This window comes from Coregonus clupeaformis, chromosome 1, assembly GCF_020615455.1.
Source record: "Coregonus clupeaformis isolate EN_2021a chromosome 1, ASM2061545v1, whole genome shotgun sequence".
In the NCBI taxonomy this organism is placed as follows: domain Eukaryota; kingdom Metazoa; phylum Chordata; class Actinopteri; order Salmoniformes; family Salmonidae; genus Coregonus; species Coregonus clupeaformis.
The window spans coordinates 2,185,042-2,197,141 of record NC_059192.1 but is presented as its reverse complement, the minus strand read 5'-3'; the positions used below and the strand labels follow the sequence as shown (position 1 = coordinate 2,197,141).

At 44.2% G+C, this 12,100-nt stretch overlaps 1 protein-coding gene across 1 annotated transcript in view; it reads left to right on the top strand.

The window, feature by feature from the left end:
• The window catches only part of LOC121581341, a 200,333-nt gene extending 189,003 nt beyond the window's left edge, over positions 1-11,330 (top strand). Inside the window, exon 12 of the mRNA XM_045223699.1 lies at positions 11,142-11,330. Coding sequence (XP_045079634.1) covers positions 11,142-11,330 — 189 coding nt within the window. The remainder of the gene's footprint in view (positions 1-11,141) is intronic.
• Positions 11,331-12,100: the final 770 nt, after the last annotated feature.

Genomic DNA, 12,100 nt, shown 5'->3' with positions numbered 1-12,100 from the left:
GTGCCATGTTGAAAGTCACTGAGCTTTTCAACAAGGCCATTCTACTGCCAATGTTTGTCTATGGAGATTGCATAGCTGTGTGCTCGATTTTATACACCTGTCAGCAATGGGTGTGGCTGAAATAGACGAGTCCACTAATTTGAAGTGGTGTCCACATACTTGTATATACAGTGGGGAGAACAAGTATTTGATACACTGCTGATTTTGCCGGTTTTTCCTTCTTACAAAGCATGTAGAGGTCTGTAATTTTTTATCATAGGTACACTTCAACTGTGAGAGACGGAATCTAAAACAAAAATCCAGAAAATCACATTGTATGATTTTTAAGTAATTAATTTGCATTTTATTACATGACTTGTTTCTCGCTGGCCGGTGGCACGACAATTGGGCATTTGAATTGCAAACTCATCACGAGACGTCAGCAACACTAAATATGTACTTCCGGGTCACGGAATTTTGATATAAGTATAAAAGTGTCAATAGCCTGTATTAATTAATGATACAGTGGGGAAAAAAAGTATTTAGTCAGCCACCAATTGTGCAAGTTCTCCCACTTAAAAAGATGAGAGAGGCCTGTAATTTTCATCATAGGTACACGTCAACTATGACAGACAAAATGAGAAAAGAAAATCCAGAAAATCACATTGTAGGATTTTTAATGAATTTATTGGCATATGATGGTGGAAAATAAGTATTTGGTCAATAACAAAAATGTCTCAATACTTTGTTATATACCCTTTGTTGGCAATGACACAGGTCAAACGTTTTCTGTAAGTCTTCAAAAGGTTTTCACACACTATTGCTGGTATTTTGGCCCATTCCTCCATGCAGATCTCCTCTAGAGCAGTGATGTTTTGGGGCTGTCGCTGGGCAACACAGACTTTCAACTCCCTCCAAAGATTTTCTATGGGGTTGAGATCTGGAGACTGGGTAGGCCACTCCAGGACCTTGAAATGCTTCTTACGAAGCCACCCTTCGTTGCCCGGGCGGTGTGTTTGGGATCATTGTCATGCTGAAAGACCCAGCCACGTTTCATCTTCAATGCCCTTGCTGATGGAAGGAGGGTTTCACTCAAAATCTCACGATACATGGCCCCATTCATTCTTTCCTTTACACGGATCAGTCGCCCTGGTCCCTTTGCAGAAAAAACAGCCCCAAAGCATGATGTTTCCAACCCCATGCTTCACAGTAGGTATGGTGTTCTTTGGATGCAACTCAGCATTCTTTGTCCTCCAAACATGACGAGTTGAGTTTTTACCAAAAAGTTATATTTTGGTTTCATCTGACCATATGACATTCTCCCAATCCTCTTCTGGATCATCCAAATGCACTTCAGACGGGCCTGGACATGTACTGGCTTAAGCAGGGGGACACGTCTCGCACTGCAGGATTTGAGTCCCTGGCGGCGTAGTGTGTTACTGATGGTAGGCTTTGTTACTTTGGTCCCAGCTCTCTGCAGGTCATTCACTAGGTCCCCCCGTGTGGTTCTGGGATTTTTGCTCACCGTTCTTGTGATCATTTTGACCCCACAGGGTGAGATCTTGCGTGGAGCCCCAGATCGAGGGAGATTATCAGTGGTCTTGTATGTCTTCCATTTCCTAATAATTGCTCCCACAGTTGATTTCTTCAAACCAAGCTGCTTACCTATTGCAGATTCAGTCTTCCCAGCCTGGTGCAGGTCTACAATTTTGTTTTTGGTGTCCTTTGACAGCTCTTTGGTCTTGGCCATTGTGGAGTTTGGAGTGTGACTGTTTGAGGTTGTGGACAGGTGTCTTTTATACTGATAACAAGTTCAAACAGGTGCCATTAATACAGGTAACAGTGGAGGACAGAGGAGCCTCTTAAAGAAGAAGTTACAGGTCTGTGAGAGCCAGAAATCTTGCTTGTTTGTAGGTGACCAAATACTTATTTTCCACCATAATTTGCAAATAAATTCATTAAAAATCCTACAATGGGATTTTCTGGATTATTTTTTCTCAATTTGTCTGTCATAGTTGACGTGTACCTATGATGAAAATTACAGGCCTCTCTCATCTTTTTAAGTGGGAGAACTTGCACAATTGGTGGCTGACTAAATACTTTTTTTCCCCACTGTATATGAAAAATGATTGTCTAAACATTAACAATGATTCATATTTGTTCATATTTAAGTGACATTAGCATTAAATGTGGGTTTTAAAACATGCTCCATGGTCATATAAATGCCCCCAATGCGAATCACTGTATATGGAATATATATTGGCATAAAGAGCAAAAACTATTCTGGGCGCCAAAGTAAAAGTAGGGAGTACTCAGTAGGGTCTGTAGAATGTATATACTTACGAAAGTATTCACCCCCCATTTTTCCTATTTTGTTGCCTTACAACCTGGAATAAAATGGATTTTGGGGGGGGGTTGAATCATTTGATTTACACAACATACCTACCACTTTGAAGATGCAAAATATTTTTTCTTGTGAAACAAACAAGAAATAAGACAAAAAACAGAAAACTTTAGCGTGCATAACTATTCACCCCCCCAAAGTCAATACTTTGTAGAGCCACCTTTTGCAGCAATTACAGCTTAAAGTCTCTTGGGGTATGTCTCTATAAGCTTGGCACATCTAGCCACTGGGATTTCTGCCCATTCTTCAAGGCAAAACTGCTCCAGCTCCTTCAAGTTGGATGGGTTCCGCTGGTGTACAGCAATCTTTAAGTCATACCACAGATTCTCAATTAGATAAAGGTCTGGGCTTTGAGTAGGCCATTCCAAGACATTTAAATGTTTCCGCTTAAACCACTCGAGTGTTGCTTTAGCAGTATGCTTAGGGTCATTGTCCTGCTGGAAGGTGAACCTCCGTCCCAGTCTCAAATCTCTGGAAGACTGAAACAGGTTTCCCTCAAGAATTTCCCTGTATTTAGCGCCATCAATCATTCCTTTAATTCTGACCAGTTTCCCAGTACCTGCCGATGAAAAACATCCCCACAGCATGATGCTGCCACCACCATGCTTCACTGTGGGGATGGTGTTCTCTGGGAGATGTTGGGTTTGCGGCAGACATAGCGTTTTCCTTGATGACCAAAAAAGCTAAATTTTTGTCTCATCTGACCAGAGTACCTTCTTCCATATATTTGGGAGTCTCCACATGCCTTTTGGCGAACACCAAATGTGTTTGCTTATTTTTTTCTTTAAGCAATGGCTTTTTTCTGGCCACTCTTCCGTAAAGCCCAGCTCTGTGGAGTGTACAGCTTAAAGTGGTCCTATGGACAAATACTCCAATCTCCGCTGTGGAGCTTTGCAGCTCCTTCAGGATGTCTTTGGTCTCTTTGTTGCCTCTCTGATTAATGCCCTCCTTGCCTGGTCCGTGAGTTTTGGTGTGCGGCCCTCTCTTGGCAGGGTTGTTGTGGTGCCATATTCTTTCAATTTTTTAATAATGGATTTAATGGTGCTCTGTGGGATGTTCAAGGTTTCTGATATTTTTTTATAACCCATCCCTGATCTGTACTTCTCCACAACTTTGTCCCTGACCTGTTTGGAGAGCTCCTTGGTCTTCATGGTGCCGCTTGCTTGGTGGTGCCCCTTGCTTAGTTGTGTTGCAGAGTCTGGGGCTTTTCAGAACAGGTGTATATATATACACTGAGATCATGTGACACTTAGATTGCACACAGGTGGACTTTATTTAACTAATTATGTGACTTCTGAAGGTAATTGGTTGCAACAGATCTTATTTAGGGGCACGCAACACTTTTCCATTATTTATTTTTGTAGAATTCTTTGGTTTGGAATTATTTTTTATTTTTTTCATTTCACTTCACCAATTTGGACTATTTTGTGTATGTCCATTGCATGAAATCCAAATAAAAATCCATTAAAAAAACCCTCTAACCAAATAAAAGTGCCCTTTCATGCGTACGATCACATATTTGTGATCATTGTTAGGTGGTCCCTGCATTGTACCATCGCAAATATGTGATTGGAACAGTAGCAACAGAAGGTATGATGCAACAAATGCATCTTAACAGCATTGTTGTCTGTAAAGCATCTAAACAATGTGTTGTACTGATGGAAAATAAAGGTCTTCAATCAATCAATCAATTATATGTATTTATTCATCAGCAGATGTCACTAAGTGCTATACAGAAACCCAGCCTAAAACCCCAAACAGCAAGCAATGCAGATGTAGAAGCACAGTGGCTAGGAAAAACTCCCTAGAAAGGCAGGAACCTAGGAAGAAACCTAGAGCGGAACCAGACTCTGAGGGGTGGCCAGTCCTCTTCTGGCTGTGCCTTGTGGAGATAGTACATGGCCATTAGGGCCAGATTGTTCTTCAAGATGTTCAAACGTTCATAAATGTCCAGCAGGTTCAATCAGCGCTGGTTTGAGAGAGAGAGAGAGAGAGAGACAAAAACAGAAGGTCCGGGACAAGGTAGCACATCCGGTGAACAGGTCAAGGTTCCATAGCCGCAGGCAGAACAGTTGAAACTGGAGCAGCAGTACGACCAGGTGTACTGTGGACAGCCAGGAGTCATCAGGCCAGGTAGTCCTGAGGCATGGTCCTAGGGCTCAGATCCTCCGGGAGGGGAGGGAGAGAGGGAGAGAGAGAGAATTAGAGGGAGCATACAGTGCATTCGGAAAGTATTCAGACCCCTTCACTTTTTCCACATTTTGTTACGTTACAGCATTATTCTAAAATGGATATTTAAAAAAATCCTCATCAATCTACACACACTACCCCATAATGACAAAGCGAAAAAGGTTTTTAGACATTTTTGCAAATGTATTTGCATAAATATTCAGACACTATTTAAAACATTTTTTCCCTCATCAATCTACACACAATACCCCATAATGACAAAGCAAAAACAGGTTTAGACATTTTTGCAAATGTATTAAAAATAAAAAACAGAAATACCTTATTTAGGTATTCAGTATTCAGACCCTTTGCTATGAGACTCGAAATTGAGCTCAGGTGCATCCTGTTTCCATTGATCATCCTTCAGATGTTTCTACAACTTCATTGGAGTCCACCTGTGATAAATTCAATTGATTGGACATGATTTGGAAAGGCACACACCTGTCTATATAAGGTACTACAGTTGACAGTGCATGTCAGAGCAAAAACCAAGCCATGAGGTCAAAGGAATTGTCCGTAGATCTCTGAGACAGGATTGGGTTGAGGCACAGGGGAGGGTACCAAAACATTTCTGCAGCATTGAAGGTCCCCAAGAACATAGTGGCCTCCATCATTCTTAAATGGAAGAAGTTTGGAACCTCCAGAGTTCCTCTCTGGAGATGGGAGAACCTTCCAAAAGGACAACCATCTCTGCAGCACTCCACCAATCAGGCCTTTGTGGTAGAGGGGCCAGACGGAAGCCACTTCTGAGTAAAAGACACATGACAGCCCGCTTGGGGTTTGCCTAAAGGCACCTAAAGGACTCTCAGACCATGAGTAACAAAATTCTCTGATCTGATGAAACCAAGATTGAACTCTTTGGCCTGAATGCCAAGCGTCACGCCTGGAGGAAACCTGCCACCATCCCTACGGTGAAGCATGGTGGTGGCAGCATCATGCTGTTGGGATATTCTTCAGCGGCAGGGACTGGGAGACTAGTCAGGATCGAGGGAAAGATGAACGGAGCAAACTACAGAGAGATCCTTTGATGAAAACCTGCTCCAGAGTGCTCAGGACCTCAGACTGGGGCGAAGGTTCACCTTCCAACAGGACAACAAACCCAAAGCACACAGCCAAGACAACGCAGGAGTGGCTTCGGGACAAGTCTCTGAATATCCTTGAATGGCCCAGCCTGAGCCCGGACTTGAACCCGATCGAACATCTCTGGAGAGACCTGAAAATAGCTGTGCAGCGACGCTCCCCATCCAACCTGACAGAGCTTGAGAGAATCTGCAGAGAAGAATGGGAGAAACTCCCCAAATACAGGTGTCCCAAACTTGTGGCTTCATACCCAAGAAGACTCGAGGCTGTAATCGCTGCCAAAGATGCTTCAACAAAGTACTGAGTAAAGAGTCTGAATACTTATGTTTCTAAAAACCTGTTTTTGTTTAGCCATTATGGGGTATTGTGTGTAGATTGATGAGGGGGAAAAAACCAATTTAATCCATTTTATAATAAGGCTGTAACGTAACAGAATGTGGAAAAAGTGAAGGGGTCTGAATACTTTCCTAATACACTGTACTTAAATTCACAAGGGACACCAGATAAGACAGGAGAATTACACCATATATAACAGACTGACCTTAGCCCCCCGGCACATAGTGTCACAGCGACGTGTATGAGGTAGGCGAAGTCAAGAGCAGGACACCGAGCTACTGGCAGAAACTTTAGTGGATGCAGTGCAAATACAAAGTACAAAGGCAACCTCAATAAGAGAGGAAATAATACGACCCGCACACATGGGCAACTGCCGCAAAGACCAAAACAATACAAACACCGAAACATAGATCGGCAGCAGCTAGTACTCCGGGGACGACGAACGCCGAAGCCTGCCCGAGCAAGGAGGAGGAGCAGCCTCGGCTGAATCCGTGACAGTACCCCCCCCCCCGCGCGGCTCCAGTCGTGTGCCGACCCCGGCCTCGGGGACGGCCAGGAGGACGCGGAGCAGGGCGAGTCGGATGACTCCGTGGAAATCCCTCAACATGGAGGGATCTAGGGATGTCCCTCCTAGGGACCCAGCACCGTTCCTCCGGACTGCACCCCTCCCACTCCACGAGATACTGCAGGCCCCCATCCGACGCCTCAAATCCAAGATGGAACGGACTGAGTACGCCGGAGCCCCATCAATGTCCAACGGGGGCGGAGGAGCCTCTCATACCTCACTCTCCTGGAGTGGACCAGCTACTACCGGCCTGAGGAGAGACGCATTGAAAGAGGGGTTAATGCGGTAATTAATGGGCAGTTGTAACCTATAACATACCTCGTTCAATCTCCTCAGGACTTTAAATGGCCCCACAAACCGCCGACCCAGCTTCCGGCAGGGCAGGCGAAGGAGCAGGTTTCGGGTCGAGAGCCAGACCCAATCTCCCGGTGCATACACCGGAGCCTCACTGCGGTGGCGATCGGCGGTCGCCTTTTGCCGCCTGATCGCTCGCTGTAGATGGACATGCGCAGCGTTCCAGGTTTCCTCCGAGTGCCGAGACCACTCGTCCACCGCAAGGGCTTCGATCTGGCTCTGATGCCAAGGTGCCAGGACCGGCTGATAACCTAGCACACACTGAAAAGGACCTTCTGAAGAGATGAGTCTTCAGTAAAGACTTAAAGGTCTAGACCGAGTCTGCATTTCTCACATGGATAGGCAGACCATTCCATAAAAATTGAGTTCTATAGGAGAAAGCCCTGCCTCCAGCTGTTTGCTTCACAACTTTATTCCTCAATTTCACCTTTTATTGTAAAAGATAAATGCGAACTTCATCATCCACACATCACACGGAACACATCCACAGCCAGATTCATTCAATAACCTGTCTAAATAACAGGTTGCACTGACAAAAAAACAAAACATAAGTTAGCGACCTAACAGCTAGACTTGTTTACAATGTACCACAACTCTGGTGAGCACAAGGGAGAACTTTAATATTGTTTAGAAAAGTGATGCTAACAGCAGCTAAATTCTTTATGATGGCAGCCATGTTTTTTTATGTTTGACAGCGTAAAAACTCCTAATCCCAGAATGCCATTCACTATAAGACGCAAATAAACAAAGTCAAAGTCAAGATGGCTGCGCCCCATTGGCCACTTTTCAGCATATTACAAATCTTCAACGTACTTGTTACAGCGTATACAAGAACCGGAGCACATGACTTGACAAGTCGTTTACAGTTTTTGACAAATCACAAAGCAAATACATTTTGATCACCTCTCAGATCATTACGCCAAATACAAGCCTACCGCCTAGCCTAACCGTAGAGTGAACGTTAAACAGGATTGCCAGATATGGTTGAAACCATTTTAGGGGGGTTTGTGGTGGGGTTCACTTAATTTGTGGGGGGTTTTCAAGTCCATGGGGGGTAGAAATGGGGGAAGGTATCGTGGGGGGATATGATGCAGGAAATATTACTATGATGGGGGATTTATCAATAAATGAGGGGCAAATACAGGATAATTTTATTAGCTAAATAAAAATAAAAACCCTTCAAAGCGGGGTCTGAGCTGGCAACCCTGAGGTACCATAGTTACAATCTGATGCCGCGTCAATAAAACCGTAAATACATTATGCTCCATACATAGACTCCATATGGTATGTGACAACAGCATATACAGAAAATAAGGAACTTACTTTGATAGGAACACACATATGTCCAAAGTTATTACTTGTAAGGGAAATATTGCTTCAAAATAACAATGAAGGAAATGTGGACGCCAGCCAGAAAATGTACCAGGGGTAAAAAGTTAGTGCAAGGCCTGTTCTGACTAGAGATTCGCACGTCTGCATACTTGATCTGAGGAAACACTGGGGAAGTGCTTGGGCTCTCGTCGAAGAGAGAAGTTCGTCTGAGCAGTAAAGCCTCAAACATAAATTGTCCGCAACAGTGAAATGGGCTACTTCTATGTGAATTAATGAGGAGGCGGAACACACCTCAATTCAAACTGTTATCAGAAAATTAAACTTGTTTAAAAAATAATTTGAATTCGACAAGTTGAAACATAGCCTATAGATAATTAGCAGGCAGCTTGCCTTGGTTTGAGGGCAGCGCGGGTTAACTGTCCTGTTGCGTAACAATCACATTTTGGAACAGTGAGTGCATTCTGACATCACGCGCATAAAACAAATCCCAATGGGGCGACCGTTAGAGATATTTGGAACTCACCCGAAAAAAGGTTAAAATTCAAAATCAAATAGCAAAATGATCCTTGGTATGACCTTCTTTAAAACAATTCCATATACAGTGAGGGAAAAAAAGTATTTGATCCCCTGCTGGTTTTGTACGTTTGCCCATTGACAAAGAAATGATCAGTCTATAATTTTAATGGTAGGTTTATTTGAACAGTGAGAGACAGAATAACAACAAAACAATCCAGAAAAACGCATGTCAAAAATGTTATAAATTGATTTGCATTTTAATGAGGGAAATACGTATTTGACCCACTCTCAATCAGAAAGATTTATGGCTCCCAGGTGTCTTTTATACAGGTAACGAGCTGAGATTAGGAGCACACTCTTAAAGGGAGTGCTCCTAATCTCAGCTTGTTACCTGTATAAAAGACACCTGTCCACAGAAGCAATCAATCAATCAGATTCCAAACTCTCCACCATGGCCAAGACCAAAGAGCTCTCCAAGGATGTCAGGGACAAGATTGTAGACCTACACAAGGCTGGAATGGGCTACAAGACCATCGCCAAGCAGCTTGGTGAGAAGGTGACAACAGTTGGTGCGATTATTCGCAAATGGAAGAAACACAAAAGAACTGTCAATCTCCCTCGGCCTGGGGCTCCATGCAAGTTCTCACCTCGTGGAGTTGCAATGATCATGAGAACGGTGAGGAATCAACCCAGAACTACACGGGAGGATATTGTCAATGATCTCAAGGCAGCTGGGACCATAGTCACCAAGAAAACAATTGGTAACACATTACGCCGTGAAAGACTGAAATCCTGCAGCGCCCGCAAGGTCCCCCTGCTCAAGAAAGCACATATACAGGGCCGTCTGAAGTTTGCCAATGAACATCTGAATGATTCAGAGGAGAACTGGGTGAAAGTGTTGTGGTCAGATGAGACCAAAATGGAGCTCTTTGGCATCAACTCAACTCGCCGTGTTTGGAGGAGGAGGAATACTGCCTATGACCCCAAGAACACCATCCCCACACATGGAGGTGTGGAGGTGGAAACATTATGCTTTGGGGGTGTTTTTCTGCTAAGGGGACAGGACAACTTTACCGCATCAAAGGGACGATGGACGGGGCCATGTACTGTCAAATCTTGGGTGAGAACCTCCTTCCCTCAGCCAGGGCATTGAAAATGGGTCGTGGATGGGTATTCCAGCATGACAATGACCCAAAACACACGGCCAAGGCAACAAAGAAGTGGCTCAAGAAGAGGCACATTAAGGTCCTGGAGTGGCCTAGCCAGTCTCCAGACCTTAATCCCATAGAAAATCTGTGGAGGGAGCTTAAGGTTCGAGTTGCCAAACGTCAGCCTCGAAACCTTAATGACTTGGAGAAGATCTGCAAAGAGGAGTGGGACAAAATCCCTCCTGAGATATGTGCAAACCTGGTGGCCAACTACAAGAAACGTCTGACCTCTGTGATTGCCAACAAGGGTTTTGCCACCAAGTACTAAGTCATGTTTTGCAGAGGGGTCAAATACTTATTTCCCTCATTAAAATGCAAATCAATTTATAACATTTTTGACATGCGTTTTTCTGGATTTTTTTGTTGTTATTCTATTCTGTCCCTCACTGTTCAAATAAACCTACCATTAAAATTATAGACTGATCATTTCTTTGTCAGTGGGCAAACGTACAAAATCAGCAGGGAATCAAATACTTTCTTCCCTCACTGTAGCTTAGTAGAACCCCCCTGCCAAAAATAAGTGGTTAAATACAAAAAAAATGTTTCCTGATCTGTCTTATATCTCTCAGATATAAGACACTTCAGAACAAACTTCCTTTTGATTTGTATGGGCTAATAGCAGTAAGGCCACCCCCCGGCTTAGACAAGGTTTAGACTCTTATGGGTTAAAGGACAGTAGAGAGAGCAGGATGAGGAATGAGTGGCGGTCAGGGGGCAAAATTACTCAGCATACACTCAGCGTGGGCTTGTGATATGAGATCATGAGAGATCTTTCCATATCTGCTTTATCAGTAGCGTGTGTGTTTGTGTGTATGTTTGTGTGTGTGTGCGTGCGTGCGTAAAGGATGTCACGCTGTTTGCTTAGCGAGTACCACTTCCTCCCGATTCAGCACATACCTGTCCCAAACTCGGGACCTCTGCCTTGCTAGCACATGTGGCCGCCCTCCTGAAGCGTCTTACCAGTCGGCGCCACGCTAAAAGCTAGCTATTCGCTGGTGCAAGTGGGGACACTTTAGGCTGAGAAGTACGTTTTACACATCCCCATGTGCTACACGTGCGTGTGTGTTTGTGTGTGTGTCTGTGTAGAGGAATGTACTAGACGGGGTACGTACTCTTCCTCTCTCTTTCTCTCATCCAGTTCTCCCTTCTCTTGGACTGGGCCTGTTCAGGTCGTAAAAGGGGCCAGAAAGAGGAGGACGCCGAACCCAGACACCCAGACGGACCCCTGGTATCCCCCCTCCACCGGCTAGACTCCAGACTGCAGATGCCCCTGCCTGGACCAGTCCAACCCAGACAATACCAGAGCAGCTCACTTTCACAGCTTTGACTTACAGAGTTATATAGAGGCCAGAGGCCACCTTCATATAAGACTGCCAAATCCCATAACTTCACTGCCCAACCCCTTAACAATGTAAAAATGTCAATGTAATGTAATGCAACCTCACAGTTACTCGCTCAATACAGTCCATTCTCTGGGGAATAAAGCTGTTATCTCTATAGAATGAGTGGTGGATCACTCAGTCCTTCAGAGAACCTTGGTTATCCTTTGGTTATCCTTTGGTTTACCATGATTCTACCCTACCCTCATAAAGACTATTCACTCTTACTGACCATAGAGATATACACTGAGTATACCAAACATTAGGAACACCTTACTAGTATTGAGTTGCAGTGTAGTGTAATAGTTGTGTAAGAGTGTGTAACGGCAACTTAAGTAAGTTGTGGGCCATTCTGGATCAGACCAGGCTTACTTTACTTACTCCTGTTAAGACAGAGTGAGGTTTGTGTGAGGCCTGTTGTGAGTTGTTGCTGGGATAAAAAGGGAGTTATGTAAACTATGGATTAGGGTACATTTTTAGAGGGATATACCCCCCAGAATGAGATTGGAATTTGGTTTTGGACTGGTTCTGTGGGCCTGTCACAGGCATACCTGCACATGCTAATATGTCTGCATACCACATAAGCGCCCTATATTCCCTACATAGTGCACTACTTTGACATTATAATACAAGTAAAACCCTGTTTGTGATTCTCCATCCCTCTCTCCCTACATCCCTCTTCCCTTCTCACGCACATTCCTCTTGCTAACTCACTCCC